Source organism: Oncorhynchus nerka, linkage group LG18 (assembly GCF_034236695.1).
Source record: "Oncorhynchus nerka isolate Pitt River linkage group LG18, Oner_Uvic_2.0, whole genome shotgun sequence".
In the NCBI taxonomy this organism is placed as follows: domain Eukaryota; kingdom Metazoa; phylum Chordata; class Actinopteri; order Salmoniformes; family Salmonidae; genus Oncorhynchus; species Oncorhynchus nerka.
Window position 1 is genome coordinate 64,548,836 of NC_088413.1, and position 24,100 is coordinate 64,572,935.

General features: G+C 43.3%; 1 protein-coding gene across 1 annotated transcript in view; it reads left to right on the forward strand.

Moving 5' to 3' along the window:
- Positions 1-24,100, forward strand: part of LOC115146334 (AT-rich interactive domain-containing protein 1B-like) — a 378,630-nt gene that overhangs the window by 347,784 nt on the left and 6,746 nt on the right. Inside the window, exons 10-14 of the mRNA XM_065004267.1 lie at positions 9,101-9,204; positions 15,503-15,664; positions 15,807-16,022; positions 16,285-16,495; positions 22,801-22,939. Coding sequence (XP_064860339.1) covers positions 9,101-9,204; positions 15,503-15,664; positions 15,807-16,022; positions 16,285-16,495; positions 22,801-22,939 — 832 coding nt within the window. The remainder of the gene's footprint in view (positions 1-9,100; positions 9,205-15,502; positions 15,665-15,806; positions 16,023-16,284; positions 16,496-22,800; positions 22,940-24,100) is intronic.

Below are 24,100 nucleotides of genomic sequence, written 5' to 3' on the forward strand. Positions count from 1 at the left end.
AGTAAGAAAACAATTATAATAATTAGCAAATAAAAAAGGAAATAGTAACACAATAAAATAACAATACAAGTTAGCTAATTCTGTCCCTGAGGGCCCTCACAGTGTTCTATAGGAGCACCATCAAGGGTATACTGTCGGGCTGCATCTCAGCCTGGTACGGCAACTCCACCTCTGTGGCGAAAATCAAACACTGCATTCCACAGTAAGAGCCTTATACCAATGGTCAGGTGTGGTAATGGTAGTGTGATGGTTTGGGAATGCTTTGTTGCCTTAGAACCTGGACAACTTGCATGAATAGAAGGAACCATGAATTCTGCTCTGTATCAGAGAATTCTACAGAAGAATGTCAGGCCATCAGTCTGTGAGCTGAAGCTGAAGCACAGCTGGGTCATGTACCAAGAAAATGATCCCAAACACACAATCAAGTCTACATGAAAATGGCTAAAAAGCAACACATTTGAAGTTTTGGAATGGCCTAGTCAAAGTCCAGACCTGATCCCAATTAAGATGTTGTGGCAGGACTTGAAACGAGCAGTTCATGTTGGAAAACACACAAATATTGCACAGTTAAAGCAGTTCTGCATGGAAGAGTGAGCCAAAATGCAACGTGAGAGATTGATCAACAATGACAGGAAGTGTTTGGTTGGAGTCATTGCAGCCAAAGGTGGCATAACCAGTTATTGAGTGTAAGGGGGCAATTACTTTTTCACAGTGTGTGATTGTTGTGTTATTTGTTCACTCAGGTGCCCTGTATCCAATATTAGGTTTTTATTAAAGATCTAATAACATTCATTATCAAAAATAAGAAAAAGTAGAGAAAATAAGAAAGGGGGTAAATACTTATCACAGCACTGTAGGTGTTCCCTTTGTCCAGGTGGGAAAGGGCAGTGTGGAGTGCAAAAGAGATTGACTCATCTGTGGATCTGTTGGGGCGGTATGCGAATTGGAATGGGTCCAGGGTGTCTTGGCGGATGGTGTGGGCCAATACCAGCCTTTCAAAACATTTCATGGCTACAGATGTGAATTCTACAGGGCAATAGTCATTTAGACAGGTTACCTTAGCGTTCTTGGACACAGGGACTATAGTGGTCTGCTTGAAACATATAGGTATTACAGACTGGGTCAGGGAGAGGTTGAAAATGTCAGTGAAGACATTTGCCAGATAACAGCCTGTTAACCTGTTCAAGTCTTACTCACATCGGCTACGGAGACCGTGATCACACAGTCATACGGAACAGCGGGTGCTCTCATGCATGGTTCAATTTTGCTTTCCTCGAAGTGAGCATAGAAGGTATTTATCTCATCTGGTAGGCTTGCGTCACTGGACAGCTGACAGCTGGGTTTCCCTTTGTAATCTATGATAGTTTGCAAGCCCTGCCACATCCGGTGAGCATCAGAGCCAGTGTAGTAGTATTTGATCCTGGTCCTGTATTGAAGCTTTGCCTGTTTGATGGTTTATTGGAGGGCATAGTGGGATTGGTGCAGCCGTTTAAGGCACTGCATCTCAGTGCTAGAGGTGTCACTACAGACACCCTGGTTTGAATCCAGGCTGTATCACATCTGGCCATGATTGGGAGTCCCATAGGGCAGTGCACAATTGTCCCAGCATTGCCTGGGTTTGGCCAGTGTAGGCCATCATTGTAAATAATAATTTGTTCTTAATAACTGACTTGCCTAATTAAGTAAATGATAAATACATAGTGTCCCACTCTTTGAAAGTGGAAGCTCTAGCCTTTAGCTCAGTGTGAATCTTGCCTGTAATCCATGGCTTCTGGTTGGGATATGTACATACGTACGGTCACTGTGGGTACGACGTCGTTGATGCACTTATTAATGAAGCCTGTGACTGATGTGGTAAATTCCTCAGTGCCATGGGATGAATCTCAGAACACATTCCAGTCTGTGCTAGCGAAACAGTCCTGTAGCTTAGCATCATTCGTGTTGAGCGCGTCACTGGTACTTCCTGTTTGAGTTTTTACATGTGAGCAGGAATCACAAGTATAGAATTATGGTCAGATTTGAAAAGAAACAGAGGGTGATTGAGAGCTTTGTATGCTTCTCTGTGTGTGGAGTAAAGGTGATGTACTGTAAAGTTGTTTTGCCTGTAGTTGCGCAGGTGAAATGCTAGTAGAAATGAGGTAAAACAGATTTCAGTTTTCCTGCATTATAATCATTGGCCACTAGGAGCACCGCCTCTGGGTGAGCATTTTTTTGTTTGCTTTACAGCCCTATACAGTTCGCTGAGTGTGGTCTTAGTGCCAGCACTGGTTTGTGGTGGTAAATAGACAGCTACAAAAAAATGTTGATTGGTAAATAGTATGGTCTACAGCTTATCATGAGGTATTCTTACTCAAGCGAGCAGAACTTTGAGACTCCCTTAATAATAGAAATTGCACACCAGCTGTTGTTAACAAAGGTACAAACACCCCCTCCCTGAGTTTCTCAGATCCTGCTGTTCTGTCCAGCCGATGTATAGAAAAACCAGCTAGATTAACATTTTCCATGTCCTTGTTCAGCCACGACTTGGGGAAACATAGGATACTACAATTCTTCAGATCACGTTGATAGGATAGTCTCGAATAGAGCTTGTCCAGTTTATTCTCCAGTGATTGCAAGTTAGCCAACAGAACTGAGGGCAGAGGCAGTTTATTCATTCTCCAATGTAGTCTTGTCAGATATTCCGCACGCTGGCCTCTATAGCACCTCCTTTTCCGAGTGTCTTGGATTTGGGCCTCATCCGTGATAATCAATATGTCCTTCACCTCCAAATCTTTGATGTCCTTATCCATATTGAGGTTAGTGATAGCTGTTCTGATGTCCAGAAGCTCTTTTCGGGTCATAGGAAACGATGGCGGAAACATTATGTACAAAATAAGTTACAATAAGCACACACAAAAAACACTAAATAGCTAAATTGGTCAGGAGCCTATAAAGCAGCTGCTATTCCCTCCACCGCCATTTTGGAGGGGATAGCAGATGATCACTCTTGAGTTATTCTCCCAGGGGGTTCCCAAGGGGTGCAGCGGCCTAAGGCACTGCATCTCAATGCAAGAGGCATCACTACAGTCCCACTTTCGAATCCAGGCTGAATCACATCGGGCTGTGATTGGGAGTCCCATAGGGCACAATTGGCCCAGTGTCATCTGGGTTTGGCCAGGGTAGGCCATCATTGTAAATAAGAATTTGTTCTTAACTGACTTGCCGAGTTAAATAAAACAAAATGTCAATACAAATTTGAAACAGGGCTCAAACTAATGTTTTTGCATATTTTCAGTGTGGAACCGGTCTATTTTTAGGGGGGTTATAGTCTAGGCTAACCAATTGTAAATGGCACTAGCAGTTCGCAAAGCTTAAGCGGAAAATAGGCGGGATGCAATTATTCCAAAACTGCAACTCGTTGTTGGAACACATATTTTCCTACAATTAACTAGTCCCTTTTGAATTTGTGATAAAACTGTCGTCATTTGGCAAGGAATGTAGCTTCTGTATCCCATCAGTTAGGCATGTTTTTATTGACATTTATTTCTGTAGGTCTAATGGGAGCTTGTGTGCACTCAGCATGCGTGTGTGGGAGGGAACAGGACAAGGAAGGGAAAGGGAATTTATGGAGAAGAACGGTGTGATTCTTGGCTTGGTTTATTTTTTGTTGCGCCCTGCAAATGCACATGTACAAATGGAACACTGGAGTCAAAGCGAATTAATGTTGTCTTCAAGACAAAGTGTAACTTGTCTGTTCGGGTAGACACAAGTAGTTTTAGAGTATTTGATTTTTTTTTTAAATCTGGCTGAAGATCGAGCTTTGACGTCCGTTTCAGTACTCTAGTACTCGATTACTCATGCCCATCACTAAGAAGTAGTCTTCAAGATCTTATTCGTTTTTACCAAGAAAACTTTAGAAATAATTAATTTAAGAAATTAAAAAATGATGTGTTGCACAAAAACATTAGATATCTAGTCAGCAATGCTGAGATAACGCAATGGTATTTAATTGGAAAGTTAATTTTTTTCTTAAACAATGTCTTATTCATTTAAATACAATATTTTTCCTTCATTCCTTTTGAGAAGAATCCATGGAAGAGGAACTTTCTCCATTATCCAGGACTGTGCTTCGGCTTGAGAACCGCTAAGTCTATGGCTCTGTGTGTGCCTATTACAGAGACAAGACATAGTGAAATGGATACAATGATAAAGACTGATACCCCCCATTAACTCCTTATATACACTGAGTGTACAAAACATTAAGAACACCTGCTCTTTCCACAACATAGACTGAGCAGGATAATCCAGGCGAAACTATGATCGCTTATTGATGTCACTTTAATCAGTGTAGATGAAGGGGAGGAGACAGGTTAAAAATAATCATTTTTAATCCTTGAGACAATTGAGAAATAGATTGTGTATGTGTGCCATTCAGAGGGTGAATGGGCAAGACAAAAGATTGAAAAAATATTGAAGTGCTTTTGAACTGGGTATGATAGTAGGTGCCAGATGCACTGGTTTGTGTCAAGAACTGTAACGCTGCTGGGTTTTTCACGCTCAACAGTTTCTTGTGTGTATCAAGAACGGTCCACTACCCAAAGGACATCCAACAACTGTGGGAACCATTGGAGTCAACATGGGCCAGTATCCCTGTGGAACGCTTTCCACACTTTGTAGAGTCCATGCCCAGACCAATTGAGGCTGTTCTGTGGGCAAAAGGGGGTGCAACTCAATATTAGGAAGGTGTTCTTAATGTTTCACTCAGTGTATATGCAATGTAAAGATTGCTCCTTATACACAAGACATTCATATGCACTAATACTGTATGTTTCACTCAAAGGTTGGGCAGGTGGATTCATGATGCACCAATGTCAGAGTAGAGTAGAGTAGAGTAGAGTAGAGTAGAGTAGAGTAGGGTGGGGGGGTATGCTAGAGTAGAGTAGAGTAGGGTAGGGTAGAGTAGGGTTGAGTAGGTTAGAGTAGAGTATCGTAGAGTAGGGTGGCGTGGGGTAGGCTAGAGTAGAGTAGAGTAGAGTAGGGTAGACTAGAGTAGAGTAGAGTAGAGTAGGGTGGGGTAGGCTAGAGTAGAGTAGAGGAGGGTAGGGTAGAGTAGGCTAGAGTAGAGTAGAGTAGGGTGGGGTAGGCTAGAGTAGAGTAGAGGAGGGTAGGGTAGGGTAGAGTAGAGTAGGCTAGAGTAGAGTATAGTAGGGTTGAGTAGGATAGGGTAGAGTAGAGTAGGGTTGGGTAGAGTAGAGTAGAGTAGAGTAGGGTTGAGTAGGATAGGGTAGAGTGGGGTAGAGTAGAGTAGGCTAGAGTAGATGATGGGTGAGTAGGATAGGGTAGAGTAGGGTTGGGTAGGGTAGAGTAGAGTAGAGAAGAGTAGGGTAGAGTAGAATAGAGGAGGGTAGAGTAGGGTAGAGTAGGCTAGAGTAGATGATGGGTGAGAAGGATAGGGTAGAGTAGGGTAGAGTAGGGTTGGGTAGGGTAGGGTAGAGTAGGGTAGAGAAGAGTAGGGTAGAGTAGAATAGATGAGGGTAGAGTAGGGTAGAGTAGAGTAGATTAGAGTTGAGGAGGGTAGGGTAGGGTAGGCTAGAGTAGAGGAGGGTAGGGTAGAGTAGAGTAGGGTAGAGTAGAATAGAGTAGAGTATAGTAGGGTTGAGTAGGATAGGGTAGAGTAGAGTAGGGTGGGGTATGCTAGAGTAGAGTAGAGGAGGGTAGGGTAGAGTAGAGTAGGCTAGAGTAGGCTAGAGTATAGTATAGTAGGGTTTAGTAGGATAGGGTAGAGTAGAGTAGAGTAGGGTTGGGTAGAGTGGAGTAGAGTAGAGTAGAGTATGGTTGAGTAGGATAGGGTAGAGTAGGGTAGCGTGAGTAGAGTAGGCTAGAGTAGATGATGGGTGAGTAGGATAGGGTAGTGTAGGGTTGGGTAGGGTAGGGTCGTGTAGGGTAGAGTAGAGTAGAGAGGAGTAGGGTAGAGTAGAATAGAGGAGGGTAGAGTAGGGTAGAGTAGGGTAGAGTAGAGTAGGGTAGAGTAGAGTATGGTAGAGTAGAGTAGAGGAGGGTAGGGTAGGGTAGAGTAGGGTTGGGTAGAGTGGAGTAGAGTAGAGCAGAGTATGGTTGAGTAGGATAGGGTAGAGTAGGGTAGCGTAGAGTAGAGTAGGCTAGAGTAGATGATGGGTGAGTAGGATAGGGTAGTGTAGGGTTGGGTAGGGTAGGGTAGGGTAGTGTAGGGTAGAGTAGAGTAGAGAGGAGTAGGGTAGAGTAGAATAGAGGAGGGTAGAGTAGGGTAGGGGGTAGAGTAGAGTAGGGTAGAGTAGAGTATGGTAGAGTAGAGTAGAGGAGGGTAGGGTAGGGTAGAGTAGGGTTGAGTAGGATAGGGTAGAGTAGGGTTGGGTAGAGTAGAGTAGAGTTGAGGAGGGTAGGGTAGGCTAGAGTAGAGTAGAGTAGATGAGGGTAGGGTAGAGTAGAGTAGGGTAGAGTAGGCTAGAGTAGAGTATAGTAGGGTTGAGTAGGATAGAGTAGAGTATAGTAGGGTTGAGTAGGATAGGGTAGAGTAGAGTAGGGTTGGGTAGAGTAAAGTAGAGTAGAGTAGGGTTGAGTAGGATAGGGTAGAGTAGGGTCGGGTAGAGTAGAGTAGGCTAGAGTAGAATAGAGGAGGGTAGAGTAGGGTAGAGTAGGCTAGAGTAGATGATGGGTGAGAAGGATAGGGTAGAGTAGGGTAGAGTAGGGTTGGGTAGGGTAGGGTAGAGTAGGGTAGAGAAGAGAAGAGTAGGGTAGAGTAGAATAGAGGAGGGTAGAGTCGATTAGAGTTGAGGAGGGTAGGGTAGGGTAGGCTAGAGTATAGGAGGGTAGGGTAGAGTAGAGTAGGGTAGAGTAGGCTAGAGTAGAGTATAGTAGGGTTGAGTAGGATAGGGTAGAGTAGAGTAGGGTGGGGTAGGCTAGAGTAGAGTAGAGGATGGTAGGGTAGAGTAGAGTAGGCTAGAGTAGGCTAGAGTAGAGTATAGTAGGGTTTAGTAGGATAGGGTAGAGTAGAGTAGGGTTGGGTAGAGTGGAATAGAGTAGAGTAGAGTATGGTTGAGTAGGATAGGGTAGAGTAGGGTAGCGTAGAGTAGAGTAGGCTAGAGTAGATGATGGATGAGTCGGATAGGGTAGAGTAGGGTTGGGTAGGGTAGGGTAGTGTAGGGTAGAGTAGAGTAGAGAGGAGTAGGGTAGAGTAGAATAGAGGAGGGTAGAGTAGGGTAGAGTAGGGTAGAGTAGGGTAGGGTAGGGTAGGGTAGGCTAGAGTAGAGTAGAGTAGATGAGGGTAGGGTAGAGTAGAGAATAGTAGGGTTGAGTAGGATAGAGTAGAGTATAGTAGGGTTGAGTAGGATAGGGTAGAGTAGAGTAGGGTTGGGTAGAGTAAAGTAGAGTAGAGTAGGGTTGAGTAGGATAGGGTAGAGTAGGGTTGGGTAGAGTAGAGTAGGCTAGAGTAGATGATGGGTGAGTAGGATAGGGTAGAGAAGGGTACAGTAGGGTAGAGTAGAGTAGAGAAGGGTAGAGGAGGGTAGGCTAGAGTAGAGTAGATGAGGGTAGGGTAGAGTAGAGTAGGGTAGAGTAGGCTAGAGTAGAGTATAGTAGGGTTGAGTAGGATAGAGTAGAGTATAGTAGGGTTGAGTAGGATAGGGTAGAGTAGAGTAGGGTTGGGTAGAGTAAAGTAGAGTAGGGTTGAGTAGGATAGGGTAGAGTAGGGTTGGGTAGAGTAGAGTAGGCTAGAGTAGATGATGGGTGAGTAGGATAGGGTAGAGAAGGGTACAGTAGGGTAGAGTAGAGTAGAGAAGGGTAGAGGAGGGTAGGCTAGAGTAGAGTAGATGAGGGTAGGGTAGAGTAGAGTAGGGTAGAGTAGGCTAGAGTAGAGTATAGTAGGGTTGAGTAGGATAGAGTAGAGTATAGTAGGGTTGAGTAGGATAGGGTAGAGTAGAGTAGGGTTGGGTAGAGTAAAGTAGAGTAGGGTTTAGTAGGATAGGGTAGAGTAGGGTCGGGTAGAGTAGAGTAGGCTAGAGTAGATGATGGGTGAGTAGGATAGGGTAGAGAAGGGTACAGTAGGGTAGAGTAGAGTAGAGTAGAGAAGAGAAGGGTAGAGTAGAGGAGGGTAGAGTAGGGTAGAGTAGAGTAGATAGAGTACAGTAGGGTAGGGTAGAGTAGAGTAGAGTAGAGTATGCTAGAGTAGATGAGGGGTGAGTAGGATAGGGCAGAGTAGGGTAGAGTAGAGTAGAGGAGGGTTGAGTAGGATAGGGTAGAGTAGGGTAGAGTAGAGTAGGCTAGAGTAGATGATGGGTGAGTAGGATAGGGTAGAGTAGGGTTGGGTAGGGTAGGGTAGAGTAGAGAAGAGTAGGGTAGAGTAGAATAGAGGAGGGTAGAGTAGGGTAGAGTAGGCTAGAGTAGATGATGGGTGAGAAGGATAGGGTAGAGTAGGGTAGGGTAGGGTAGAGTAGGGTAGAGTAGAGTAGAGGAGGGTAGAGTAGAGGAGGTTAGAGTAGAGTAGGGTAGGGTATAGTAGAGTAGGGTAGAGTAGAGTAGGGTAGGGTAGAGTAGGCTAGAGTAGATGATGGGTGAGTAGGATAGGGTAGAGTAGGGTTGGGTAGGGTAGGGTAGAGTAGAGAAGAGTAGGGTAGAGTAGAATAGAGGAGGGTAGAGTAGGGTAGAGTAGGCTAGAGTAGATGATGGGTGAGAAGGATAGGGTAGAGTAGGGTAGGGTAGGGTAGAGTAGGGTAGAGTAGAGTAGAGGAGGGTAGAGTAGAGGAGGTTAGAGTAGAGTAGGGTAGGGTATAGTAGAGTAGGGTAGAGTAGAGTAGGGTAGGGTAGAGTAGAGTATGGTAGAGTAGAGTAGGGTAGGGTAGGGTATAGTAGAGTAGGGTAGAGTAGGGTAGAGTAGAGTAGGGTAGGGTGGGGTAGGGTAGAGTAGAGTAGAGTAGAGTAGAGTGGGGTAGACTAGAGTAGAGTAGGATAGGATAGGGTAAGGTAGGGTAGAGTAGAGTAACGTAGAGTGGAGTGGAGTCTTTATTATCCACGGGGGGGAATTCATTCACATGCACCAATGCCTTTTCAAATGTGTAAATTGTTTGTAATTGTTGTTCCATCCATGTAGGGGCCGTGGGGATGGCTGTGAGTGGGATGATGAATCCTGATGGGAAGCAGAAAACAGGTGGCAAGGAGGAGAACATGCCCACCAATGAACCCCCAAAACTAAAGGTAAAACATCTCTCTCTCTCTCTCTCTCTCTCTCTCTCTCTCTCTCTCTCTCTCTGTCGATCTTTCTCTCTCTCTCTCTCTCTCTCTCTCTCTCTCCCTCTCTCTCTGTCGATCTTTCTCTCTCTTTCCCTCTCTCTTTCCCTCTCTCTTTCCCTCTCTCTCGCTCTCTCTCTCGCTCTCTCTTTCTCCCCCGCTTTCTCTCTCTCTTGCTCTCTCTTTCTATCTCTCTCTCTCACATTCACTCGCTCTCTCTCCAGCTTGCTCTCACTTTCTCTGTCTCTCTCTCTCTCTCTCTGTCTCTTTCTCTCTTGCGTGCGCTCTGTTGAAACACTAATGAACCAAAGGCATCTGATCAGCATATGCTGCATCAGCACAGCAGGCAGAGTTTTGTTTTTGTTTTCTTGCCATATTTAATGATTTGTTTAACATTTACAGTTAATAATATTTTCTCGTTTTGTTTTTGCCCTCAGCTCTCTTCCTTGTTGATGTTTTGGCATCTATACACAAGCACGCAAACACACTTGCACACACCCACACACACACCAGGGGTGGGGTCAGTTCGAATTAAAGTCAGTCAAAAATGTATTTTATTTTCAGTGACCTCTCAATAATCCGAAAATGAGAACATTTTAATTCCAAAAATGTTTCCTTTACATTTTTTAATTTTTAAAAAATCACTTCCTGCATTGACTGACTTCAATTCGAATTGACTCCAACCCTGACGATCTCTCTCTCTCTCTCTCTCTCTCTCTCTCTCTCTCTCTCTCTCTCTCTCACACACACAAACACACACACACACACACACACACACACACACACACACACACACACACACACACACACACTGTACTCGCTCCTCTCCACAGCCCAAACCACCATATTGCTGACTTCTCACTTCTCCCAAATGCAGCTGAGCTCAACAACAGCTTTGCTCGTTGGCTCTTTCCATTCCTGCCATTTGTTTTGCCCCTATCATTTCTGTGAAAATCCCTGTCTTTGCTGATAATAGTGGTGGGTGTTGAATTATTGAAGGCAGTCAAAGCTGTGTGAAGACCCCCAGAGCTCCCTGAAAAGATGATGTGTCTGTACTCTGTACTAACAAGACAAAGACTTAGTCTCCCTGCTCTGCTAGACTGAGAGAGAGAGAGAGAGAGAGTGAGAGAGAGAGAGAGAGAGAGAGAGAGAGAGAGAGAGAGAGAGCACATCAAGGTTCTGCTGACATATGCAATCTGTCACTGAAACTCTCAAACACAAACCTCTACACCGACCTGGAGCACTTGTTCCATGTATTCTGAGTAGTCAGGACTCTCTTTTTCTTTCTGTATTTCATTCTCTCTCTCAATTCATTTGAAATCATTTCAATGTAAGGGCTTCATTGGCATGGGAAACATACTGTATATTAACATTGCCAAAGCAAGTGAAGTAGATAATAAATTAGAAAAATCCAAGTTTATCTAACCCTTTTATCTAACTCTAAATCTATCTTTTTGTAAAAACATGCTGAAAAATGTGGGAGCTCATGTGCTCATGACCTCTCTTTCTCTCTCTCTCCCTCTCTCTCTCTCTCTTTCTCTCTCACACACACACTCTCTCGCTGTCTCTCACTATTGCTGTCGCTCTATTGCTCCCACTGTCGCTGTCTCTCACTCTCGCTGTCTCTCTCACTCTCGATGTCTCTCTCTCACACTCTTTCTGGTTTGCTGAGTGTTTCTGATGCACACAGCAGTTTGCTTTCTGTTCACACACAGTCATGTTTGGAGTAAAAGTATGGGTGAGGAAAGAACAGAGCAATATACAAATATATTCCGGAATACATTCCGTTTCGACCAGAAGCGGTGCCTCCGCTTGACAACTCTTCACTGCTAAAGGTTGTCCGCTTTGTGGGCGTAGGCGTGAACCTATAGAGAGTAAGTAAGTAAATACATTTTGAAAATGTAAAAAAACTATGTATTATTAGCTACCTAGCTAGTTAGCTACAGCAGGCCACTGTGTGTAGGCTAATGAACTGCTTATTAGCTATCTAGCTAGCCAACTTTACATATTATAGCTAAGTGAAATATCATCAGCTAGTTAACTTCATATCTATCTTGCTATCTTGATGTAAGCCTATTTATCATTGTAAATTAAAATCTCATGCCCCAAATGAATTTAAAGATAACAGCAATGGAAGAGGGTGAAAGGATTTTCTGCTCCAGTTGTCAGAAAAAGGAGTAGGTGTACTAGTTAGATTGTGGGATGACATTAGGAAAATATTCTCCAGTTCTAGTCCCTAGAGAGGAAAACTATGGAGACAGACAGAGAGATATTAGTCTGTGCTGTCTAATTGTAATACAATGAAGCCTGTTTCTTTGTGATGTCTGTCCTCAGATATGGAGAGCTGCAAAAGCCTGTCTGTAGATGAAGAGGTCCCAGTGAATGTCCCAAGAGACTGCTGGCATATCCTTATATGCCATGAGTTGTATGTGTACTTATGTTAGTAAATGTTTTATACAACATTACAGTTAAAAGTCACACATAATGTAGGCTACAAATGTATTACAACTGCAGCAGGCCAATCCTTCTCCTAGAGGTCTGCTGGGTGTGCAGGCTTCTGTTCCAGCTCAGCACTAACACTCCTGATTCAACTTATCAAACCTAATGAGTTGATAATAATGTATATTATTGCTGTGCTGGAATAGAAGTCTGCTCACTCAGTAGATCAGGAAGTGGAACAAGGTTGGCCACCTCTGGTAGGGACTGTCGTGACGTGGCTATCATTGATGTGACGACTGTTATGTTATTAAATCAATTAACTATGTTTAATTATTAGACATGATTCAATTAATCAGGTAACAATTAACTCATTAGCAATCTTGGGGCACCACGGGAAAAGTTAGTTTAATGAGTTAGCGTTTCCCGAATTAACTCAAGAATATATCAGAATATATCGTTATCATACCAGTCATCCATTAATCATTATTACCTCATATCAGTTTCATTCTGAAAGTCGTTGACTTCATAAATGTGCACAAACCCTAGTCTAAATGATGATTCACCGATACACATATTGGCTTAATAATTTATTTACTAACTAACTAAAGAATCACACAGAAATACATAAGCACACACAGTATAGGTTGAATTGATTACTAACATAATGCAATGAAAAGTCTCTAGTGGAATAACCCGATATGATGGCTTGTTACACAATGAAAGGGGGAGGAGAAAGAGCGGGAGAGACAGAGAGTGGGCTTATTGTACATACATGTGGAAAATACGCTCATCGTAAATATGGATATTTAGCACCCTAACAACCACTCATTCGGATGGATTTAGAAATGCAACACATATTTACACTTGTATATCTTTGTTGTCTCTTTTGAAATTGCGCGTAGTAGTAGGCTTCTTTGTCTCGGAGTGTTCATTAGACAAGATCCTTCAGAGGTGGTCTTTGGTCGAGTTTACTAGACTAAAGTACATAAACAGCTGCAGACTGAATGTTCCTGTGTAGTCTAGAGAGTTTCTATCAATTTCGTGACATTCAGCTCACGCTGTCGGTCACGCTGGTCTGTATTGAAATTGCAACCATTTCAGCATATTCAGCTCGCGCTGCACGTATACTGGTCTAATATGTTCATTCTTCAGCGAGTCCTTTTATGCACTCGCCTTGGAGGGCGGTACCATCACGTTGCCACAATGTCTGTGCTCACGTTGGCGTGGTTACTGACTTGGAAAAAGTTTAAATGAAAAACAGTTATCTAATTTAGAAGGCTAAAATCACATTTAATCTTCTCACAAATGGTTTCATATTTAATCATATAAAATTACAACCTTTAGATGTAAATCTGATAACTGGGACGTATACATTTGTAGAGTTACCATTATCTTGTAATACCATCCTTAATGACCTTACAAAACAATATACTTTTGCCATAATTATTGTTTGGATCCCCACAAACCATTTCCCATATTTTTTATGTTACAAATATTGTTTCATTATCCACTGTTGGATGTTGGAGTTTTGGCGTCCGATTCTCTCTCTACACACATCATATTCCTTTGTTCAATACTGCCGGGCCAGAGAGAGAAAGTTTACGACTGGTCGTTAAAGTTATAAAACTGTCCCACTTTCCCCCTTCCTCTCTAGTGGGAGAGGGGGGACTCTCTTTTATCCTCACCCTGGAAGGAAAATCATGACAGGACTTTTTTGTTCACCTAGAAATTATGCTTTAGTAATAGTAGCGTCTAACATTTATAAACAAGTTAGATTATTTGTACATTTTGAAATTATATTTTGATTAATTTATGTTGATTAATTGAAGTGAAGTTTTTAAACTTGTTTTAATTGTTAACTTAAAAACAATATTCAAGAAGAACTCGTGTCAATGTTCATTCATTTTGCAATAAAAAGGTGTGAAGGGGATCTGTCTTGTATTTGCTGTGTTACTTTGTTGCTTTCTCAAACTAACATTACATTTTTGTCCAGATGTGAGCTCTCCAATCGGTTTTATTTGATTGTCACTCTGTCTCAGGATATCAGCCATGTGAACCCATTTTGCAGTTTATCATAATGTCATGCATCACCAATGCAGCCATAGGCCTACAGTATGATGGCATAACTGACCTAATGAACATGTGCAATCAATGTGCGTTTGTCATTGTATATCTGAAGCAGAGAAAAGCTAAACTCACACATCAATTGTATATTGTTGAGCTAGCTATATGTTCTCAATTAAAAAATTATACCAGTAGATAATGTATATGAGGCTAATAACCATGAGCCAGATTTTCTACATTATTTTTCTGACATGAAATTGTTTAGTGCAAATGCAACCCTAGGTACAGTACTGTACATGAAAATAAGGAGCTGACAATTTGTGGTGTAATTAAAATGTCAAAAAGGAAAATAATGGGGCATGGGGAGCATTGTAATTATACCTTGTTTATTTGCTGAGAATGATTTCAGAATACACAGACAAAATCAGAAGGTCAATGGAGGAGGATTGTAGAGATGTTGTTGTTGATGGTGGTTAAAGAGAGATTTGCACAACAATGTTTGCAATTCAAAGCCACATTTTCCTTTACACAAAATACCCAGTCATGTGTATGTAGGCCTATGTATTTTACAGGAAGTGAGCTATCATCATCAATGTCATGACACAAGTATAATGAAAGAGCCATAAACTATAATACATGAACATTTTATTGTTATGATACCATAATAATCCAATTGGTAGGATATTACATGGGAAATGCATGCTTGGTGAATCATTAGCACTGTTATAATGTGTGTTACTGGTCATTTCTGGGCAAATTTGACAATTTAATTTACTCGACACATTCACAAATGTTGGGTTTGATCACAGTTTTGACGTTTAGGTTGATTGAGGTTCGTAACTAGCTAGCAGCAACATAAGCAAACATTGTTGTGCAAATCTCTCTTCACTCACCATCAACACCAACAGTCTCTGCAATCCTCTTGACCTTATGATTTTGTCTCTGTATTCTACACGCTTGTGTGATCTAGAACCTAAAAGGGTTCTTCGGCTGTCCCCATAGGAGAACCCTTTGAAGAACCCTTTTTTGTCCCAGGTAGAACCACAGAAAGTTCTACATGGAACCAAAAAGGATTTGACCTGGAACCAAACAGGGTTATCCTATGAGGACAGCCGAAGAATCCTTTTGGAACCCTTTTTTCTAAGAGTGTATCAAAGCAAAATCATACGGAATTGGAAAACCATACACAGCGATGATCGTCTTTCCTCCATCTCTTTTGGTTGTGCTTGCCCGGGAACTAATGACACGCAGAACTATGTTTCATGAACGGAAGATTTTCAAGCAAACATCTGCTCCTCACTTGATTGGTTAATTGCAGCGGTGGCCATGTTCAATTTGTATAAAGTAGAGCAGAGCTGAACTTTTTCTACCGCTCTGCTAGCAGGGCTCTCACCTCTCACCTTCCCACAATCCCCTGTGCATTGCTCCGCCTGCTCTTGTTGAAAATGATTGGGGGCTGATCTTTGTCTGGCGAATTTGGAAGTGGTGGAAACCCTACATAAGACCCTACATAAGACCCTACATAAGTGCTCACCCTTGGTTTTTCTCCTCCTTTTCTCTCTCTCTCTCTCTCTCTCTCTCTCTCTCTCTCTCTATATATATATATATATATATATATATATAAATAAATATATATCGCTCTCTCTCGCTCTCTCTGGCTCTCTCTCCATCTGTCTCTCTCTCCTCTCTCCCTCTGTCTCTCTCCCTCTGTCTCTCTCCCCCGCTGTCTCTCTCTCTCTGTTTATCTCTCTCTCTGTTACAGGATGGCCACAGTGGATCCCAGTGTGTCTCCCAGCCCACCACCCCTGGTGCCATGCTTGTCCCCTCTCCCCTGTCCCCCAGCCCAGCCAGCCTGTCCTCCTACCATGGGGATGACAGTGACAGCATCAGCAGCCCCGTCTGGCCAAAGACTCCCTCCAGCCCTGTATGACACGCCTCCTTATATTTTAACCAATATCTTCCAATGTTTTATTTCTTGTTTTTTTTTTCAGTGCGATGACTGATTTCAGTAGTTGTGTAAGTTTGCAAGGTTGGAGCTAATTCCATATCTCTCTCCATCTCTTCAGACTCAGAAGCTCAACTCGTCCACCATGACTAACGAACGAATCACGCGCCTGTACGATATGGGTGGGGAGCCGGAGAGGCGTGGCTGGGTGGACCGGTACCTGTCCTTCATGGAGGAGAGGGGTACACCTGTCCCCCACCTTCCCGCCGTGGGCAAGAAGCCCCTGGACCTCTGCAGACTCTACATGGCTGTCAGGGAGATAGGGGGCCTAGCCCTGGTGAGAGACAACCACTGATTTCATTTCATTATGTCTTACAGGACTGAAACTGAAATACCGTAGTGCTATACACTATCGATGTGGTTTATTAGACTTGTCAATATCACTTATTTGGTAGTAGCTTTGAAGTGGGGCAAAGCAAATGTTTAGTAGTTTCAAGCCAGGATACATACAGTGGACTAACATGCCATTGTATTAATGCTTTCCTGTCACCCTTCCCATCCTTCCTCTCCTCTATACATCCTCTCCCCTCCCCTCAAAGGTGAACAAGAACAAGAAGTGGCGTGAGCTGTCCACCAATCTGAGTGTTGGTACCTCCAGTAGCTCCGCCAGCTGTCTGAAGAAGCAGTACATCCAGTACCTGTTTGCCTATGAGTGTAAGGTGGAGCGAGGAGAGGACCAGCCGGCCGACAGCAACACTGGGACTGGGGGGGAAAACAGGAAGCAGGCCAAGGTGCAGCTGCCCTCTCCTGGTAAGGACCGGCACTGACACTGATGATGATGATGATTGTGAAGATGATGGTGGTGATGATAGTAATGATTTTACACTGTATCAGGTGAAACTGTACTGTATGCTGACATCAATGCACCAGCAAGACAGTCTTACTAGATGGGAGAATGTGTGCCTTTTCTCGGACTAGTATGGTGTCTTGGAATAACATTAAAAACAATCAAGTTACAGCACCTCTAAGCAGAGATATGGCTTGATGTGTTTGCCGTGTTAAAAATGTTAAGTCATGTAATTCTGGGTTACGCTGGTATGCTATTTATAAGACAAAGTTTTTGATTTGCATGTTGTCCCTGACAATGTTTCTAAGCACAATTACGGTGCCCAGCTAAGGAGAGAGAGCTGGAGTGTGAAGGTCACATCTCTAATTCAGAGTGGTGATGAGAAGAGTGACCTACCCTGCTTTTTAAATAGAACACCAATACTTCAGCTGCCTAAGTCACACCAGATTGCTTTTACTAAAGGGCTGGAGAGGAGTACCTACCTTCAGCACACACACACACACACACACACACACACAGACACACACACACACACACACACACACACACACACACACACACACACACACACACACACACACACACACACACACACACACATGTAGACACACACCTACTCAGACATATGTCTGCATCCCAGTCTCTTAGACTCTTGATGGAGGAGTAACCTTCTGATATGAATATTTACCTTCATGTTGAGCCAGGTCAGTGCGTCTATTTACTGGAACAGACACTAAAATAGAAATGACCGTAAGCTGAAACAGAATGAAATATGTGTACATTTAAGAACCAGAGCAGTCGCTATTACCTTCACTTACAGTAGATGACATAGTGCTGTGTGATTGATTGAAGTGGAGAGAGAACCATGTCCGCACTGTGCTCTTAACACAGATGAGACCTCATGTTGGCCCGATTTGTCTATCTGTCTATCTATCTCTAACATCTACTAACTATCCCTCTATCTATCCAGCCATCCATCCTGCTCCCAGGTGCCTGCCTGGCTGCCTGCTTCACTGACCATGTCAATGAAGCAGGCTCCATGTATAGCTGACAGCTAGGTGATGACGTCACAGAGTAGAGAAAGCTGTTGAGCAGCAAAGAGGAGTTGTTGGGAGGGAGGAGTCGGAGGAGGGGAGGGGGATCCCCCTGAGATTGATTCATGAGGCTGGAGCGATGAATATAAACAATGCTGACCTCCAGTCAACCTCTATTCACTCTGACACACACCTGTGAGCCAGCGCTTTCTGTCTTATTTCATCAACCTTTACACTCACACACACCTTTCTCTCTTCCTCTCGCTCCCTCATTTCTCTCTCTCTCTGAACGTAGAATAAAGGACACTTGAGTTCACGCTGTGTAAATGTCCCCTCCCTCCTAGTGTTGCCTGCCTGTCTACCTGTCTTTCTGCCTGCCTCCTTCCCAGTGTTGTCTGTCTGCCTGCCTGTATGCTTATCTGTATCCCAGTCTGTCTGTCTGCCTGCCTGTCTGCCTTACTTTCTGTCTGCCTCCCTCCCCGTGTTGTCTGTCTGCCTGCCTGTCTGTTTATATGCTTGTCTGTCTGTATGCCTGTATGCCTGTTTCAAATCAAATCAAATACATTTGATGAAACAGGCATACAGACATGATGACGTGGATTAAGGCAGCCCCCCGCACCTCTCTGATTCAGAGGGATTGGGTTAAATGCAGAAGACATATTTTGGTTGAATGCAGTCAGTTGTGCAACTGACTAGGTATCCCCTTTTCCTCCCTCCCTCCCTCCCTCCCTCCCTCCCTCTACCCTCTAACTGTTGTGGCGGCAGGGGGTATTGTTGAATAATTCAGAAGTAGTATGAATTTTTTAAGCCATTCTTTATTCCTGTTAGAGGCGTGCAGTGCAGAGAGGAGCTGCTACACCAAACGCTCATTCACATATCCAGCATCTCTTATCTCCTAAAACTAGCCATCATGTTTTCCTTCATTCCTACTTCATACATGCCTTTTTCCTCTTTCGCTTTGTAGGGTCTTCATGTGTAATGCGGCGTGGCATTACATCATTTCCTGTGTTGTTACAGACCTTCAATAATTGAATATTCCTATGCGCTGAAAAATTCATAGCCATGGCATCATACAATTTATGCATCATATGGTCTGATACTTGCTTCATATCATTCTAGCTACCTTACCCCTGAGTGAAGTGTAGCATGGCCGGGTCTCTGGTACAGTAGTCTGTTACTCTCTCTGATATACTGTAGGGAGTGCAGAATACAGTATAGTACAGTACAGCCTGCATGTGGGTGATCCTCGCCCTTACAGACACCCTCCCCCCTTTGTGTTTTAACTACAGTTGAGCCCTCAGGCATAACCTCCACATGAACCCCTCACTGAGTTCACCCTGCCAAAAATGGAAAACGATCTTCAAAAAGCTGCAAAATAAAACTATCCACAGCGACTGCGGCAAGTTTGGCGCTCTCCAATGAGCTATTCCCACAGAGAGGCCTTCTCTTCCTCCTGTTTCCCTCTCTTCCTCCCCCTCCCCCTTCTTCTTCTCTTCCTCCTCTTCTCCTGCTCCTTCTTAGCAGTCCCTGCATTCCCCCTCTACTCTCGGCAGGCAGGTGCTGAGGCTCGTGTTAATGAGTGGTGGTTAGTGAGCAGGGTTGGGGAGTATTGGATTACATGTGATAAATTACATGTAAGGGATTACAAAAAATGGTAACTGTAATCTGTCACATTACCAGCAAAAATATTGTAATCAGATGACAGACACTTTTGAAAAACTAGATGATTTCTTCAAGGATTACTTTTACATTTGGAAAGGATGTTTCCAAAAAAAAATGTTTGACACTTCTCTGTTTTCTTAATAACATTCAAATCAGTATTGAAAAAAGGGGCAAGTGTAAGTTTGTACCACCTAGGCATTTCTGACCACAACTCAGAGACCATTATGATGGCACAACAAATGCATTTGATGGATCGCGGGAAAAGAGCAGGAATAGGCTTTTGTAGGCTACAGTCCAAGCTATGTCTTCCAATGGTGCGACTGCTGTCGGCATCCACAGATTATCCAACTTGAATAAACTCTTGGAGGTAAGGATGCCAGCAGTGGGGTAGTTTACGACAATACAGATATCACTGATTATTGATATCTACATACCGCATTGATGTGAATCACACTGCTGCTCTCTCATTTAGCTATTTGCGCCTTATGGATTGTGGTTGTTGTGGATGGCTGTTCACAAATCTAAATTTGAAACCAAAAATGGTTGAATTCAACAAGTTTAAGCTGCTATCAAACATTGTTTTTGAAACCAGTGGACAGCCAGTGAAAAATGCGCTCTTGCAGCAGCTGCATAATGCAGATCCCAGCCTAGGGAATAAAAGTGGGACTAATTCATGCTGTAAAATAATAATAATCCACAGACCTAATGGACACAAGCTCAAACTTGCACACTTTTGATAGACTTAAAGGGGCAATCTGTAGTTGGTACATACACTTTTGGATGTATAAATTATAGATATTAATGTAAAGATATAATTTTATCATAGTATTATATGCAGTAGAAAGTGATGGGTTAGAATAAGCCTACACAACCAAACCATAAAGTCAAATTTAATATCCATATATGGCCAGCTATGTACAGTAAACTTTAACATTTATTTATCCTGCAATAGATGTCGTTCAATTGGTAACATACATTTTTGTCTTCTTCTAATGCCTCTTAAGGGGAAAGTAATCTAAAAGTAACTGAATGTAATCAAATTATGTTACTGAGTTTGGGTAATCCAAAAGTTACATTACTGATTACAGTTTTGGACAGGTAACTAGTAACTGTAGCGGAATACATTTAGAAAGTAACCTACCCAACCCTGTTAGTGAGATAGGCCCCAGCGGGCCCTCTGATAGGCTAAAAGGATTTGGGGCCTCACATACAGTGCCTTCGGAAAGTATTCAGTCCGCCTGACTTTTTCCACATTTTGTTATGTTACAGCCTTGTTTTAAGATGGATTAAATAAAAAACATCCTCAGGAATCTACACACAACACTACATAAAGACATAGCAAAAACAATTTTTTAAATCATTTTTAGCAAATGTATTAAAAATAAAAAACAGAAAAACCTTATTTACGTAAGTATTCAGACCCTTTGCTATGAGACTCGAAATTGAGCTCAGGTGCATCCTGTTTCCGTTGATAATCCTTTTTTTGTAACAAATTGATATTTACAGTTTTGTCCCATCACTGCAACTCCCATATGGACTCGCGAGAGGTGAAGGTCGAGTCGCCGTGCATCCTCCGAAACACGGCCCTGCCAAACCACACTGCTTCTTGGCACACTGCTCACTGAACCCAGCCGCACCAATGTCTTGGAGGAAACACCGTCCAGTTGGCAACCGATGTCGCAGGAGCCCAGCCCGCTACAAGGAGTTGCTAAAGCGCGATGGGACAGGGAAATGCTGGCTGGCCAAACACTGGGACAAGTGTGCGCCGCATAGGTCTCCCGGTCACGGCCAGCTGTGACACAACCTGTGATTGAACCCGTGTCTGTAGTAACGCCTCAAGCACTGCGAAGCAGTGCCTTATACCGCTGCACCTCCATTGATCATCCTTGAGATGTTTCTACAACTTGAGGTCCAGCTGTGGTAAATTATATTGATTGGACATGATTTGGAAAGGCACACACCTGTCTATATAAGGTCCCACAGTTGACAGAGCATGTCAAAGGAAAAATCAAGCCATGAGGTCGAAGGTTTGTGTTGAGGCACAGATCTGGGGAAAGGTACCAAAAAGCATTGAAGGTCCCCAAGAACACAGTGGCCTCCCTCATTCTTAAATGGAAGAAGTTTGGAACCACCAATATCCTTCCTAGAGCTGGCCGCCCGGCCAAATTGAGCTATCGAGGGAGAAGGGCCTTGGTCAGGGAGGTGACCAAGAACCCAATGGTCACTCTGACAGAGCTCTAGAGTTCCTCTGTGGAGATGGGAGAACCTTCCTGAAGGATAACCATCTCTGCAGCACTCCACTAGTCAGGCCTTTATGGTAGAGTGGCCAGACAGAAGACACTCCTCAGTAAAAAGCACATGACAGCCCGCTTGGAGTTTGCCAAAAGGCACCTAAAGACTCTCAGACCAGGAAAACAAGATTCTCTGGTCTGATGAATGCCAAGTGTCACTTTTGGAGGAAACCTGGCACCATCCCTACAGCATGTTGGTGGCAGTATAATGCTGTGGGGGTGTTTTTCAGTAGCAGGGACTGGGAGACTACTCAGGATCGAGGGAAAGATGAACACAGCAAAGTACAGAAAGATCCGGAGTGGCTTCGGGACAAGCCAGGAGTGGCTTCGGGACAAGCCAGGAGTGGCTTCGGGACAAGTTTTTGAATGTCCTTGACTGCCCCAGCTAGAGCCCAGAATCGAACATCTCTGGAGAGGCCTGAAAATAGCTGTGCAGCAATACTTCCCATCCAACCTAACAGAGCTTGAGAGGATCTGCACAGAAGTATGAGAGAAACTCCCCAAATATAGGTTTGCCAAGCTTGTAGCATCATACCCAAGAAGACTCGAGACTGTAATTGCTGCCAAATGTGCTTCAACAAAGTACTGAGTAAAGGGTCTGAATACTTATGTAAAATGCGATATTTCTATTTTGTATTTTTTATAAATTAGCAAACATTTCTAAAGACCTGTTTTTGCTTTGCCATTATGGGGTATTGTGTGTAGATTGATGGGGGGGGGACAATTGAATACATTTTAGAATAAGGCTGTAACGTAACAAAATGTGGAAAAAGTCAAGGGGTCTGAATACTTTCCGAAGGCACTGTATGTCACCCCTGTCCTTGGCCATGGTGGTGGCATGGTTGTTACATTTACATAAGGGAAATGCTGCAAACAGGGAATTTCAGGGTCACATGAAATGACTAAGAGGTTTTGGCCTGGGAAACCCCTCTCAACCCCCTAACCCCCGCTCCTCAGCTCCCCCCACGCTAAATCTGCCTGGTCTCTATACACTAAATTGGACATTTCCTATTAATTTGTAACCAACTGTGTGTTCTATCTTTCTCTCAAATTTTCTCTCTATCCTTGTATCTCTCTCTCCTCTCTTAATTTCTCTCTCTCAATTTCTCTCTCTCTCTCAAATGTTTTATTACAGGCTGCTACACATGAGCACGGTGGCGTATGACAACTGAGGGTTGAATGTTTATGTACTGTAGGGTTTTGACCCAATAAAGGTGATTTAAAAATGTTCCCCATCTATCTCTCTCTTTCTCTCCCTTTATCTTTCATGCTTTCTAACAGCTAACTCAGGGTCCGTTCAGGGCCCCCAGACCCCCCAGTCATCAGGCAGCAGCTCCATGGCAGAGATGTCAGGTGACCTGAAGCCTCCCACCCCAGCCACCACCCCCCAGGGACAGGTCACCCCCATCCCAGCCAGCAGGTATACCATGATCCCTGTGTTGTGACTGTGTTTGTATGTATACATACCATATATATCCTCTTTACCTCAGTTAGTATCACTGTACGTACAGTGCCTTCAGAAAGTATTCAGACCCCTTGACTTTTTCCATATTTTGTTAGGTTACAGCTTTATTTTAAAATTAATTAAATTGTTTTTGTCCTCATCAATCTACACACAGTACTCCATAATGACAAAGCAAAAAGAGGTTTTTCAAAAGTTTTGCTAATTTATAAAAAGTAAAATATCACATTTACATAAGTATTCAGACCCTTTACTCAGTACTTTTTTGAAGCACCTTTGGCAGCGATTAAAGTCTTCTTGGGTATGACGCTATAAGCTTGGAACACCTGTATTTGGGGAGTTTCTCCCATTCTTCTCTGCAGATCTTCTCAAGCTCTGTCATTTTGGATGGGAAGGGTAACTGCACAGCTATTTTCAGGTCTTCCCAGAGATGTTAGATCGGGTTCAAGTCCAGGCTCTGGCTGGGCCACTCAAGGACATTCAGAGACTGCAGAGTGCTGCAGAGATGGTTGTCCTTTTTGGAAGGTTCTCCCATATCCACAGAGGAACTCTAGAGCTCTGTCAGAGTTACCATCGGGTTCTTGAGTACCTCTCTGACCAAGGCCCTTCTCCACCGGTTGCTCAGTTTGGCCGGGCGGCCAGCTCTAGGAAGAGGTTTGGTGGTTCCAAACTTCTTCCATTTAAGAATGTGTTCATGGGGAACGTCAATGCTGCAGAAATGTTTTGGTACCCTTCCCAGATCTGTGCCTCGACACAATCCGGTCTCAGAGCGCTACGAACAATTCCTTTGACCTAATGGCTTGGTTTTTGCTCTGACATGCACTGGCAACTGTGGGACCATATTTAGACAGTTGTGTGCCTTTCCAAATCATGTCCAATCAACTGATTTTACCACAGGTGGATTCCAATCAAGTTTTAGAAACAATCCAAGGATGATCAATGTGAACAGGATGCACCTGAGCTCAATTTCGAGTCTCATAACAAAGGGTCTGAATACTATTTCTTTTTTGTTTTTTTATGTTTAATAAATGTTCAAACATAAAAATTAAAAATAAACTGTTTTCGCTTTGTCATTATGGGGTATTGTGTGTAGATTGCTGAGGAGTTTTTGTAATTTAA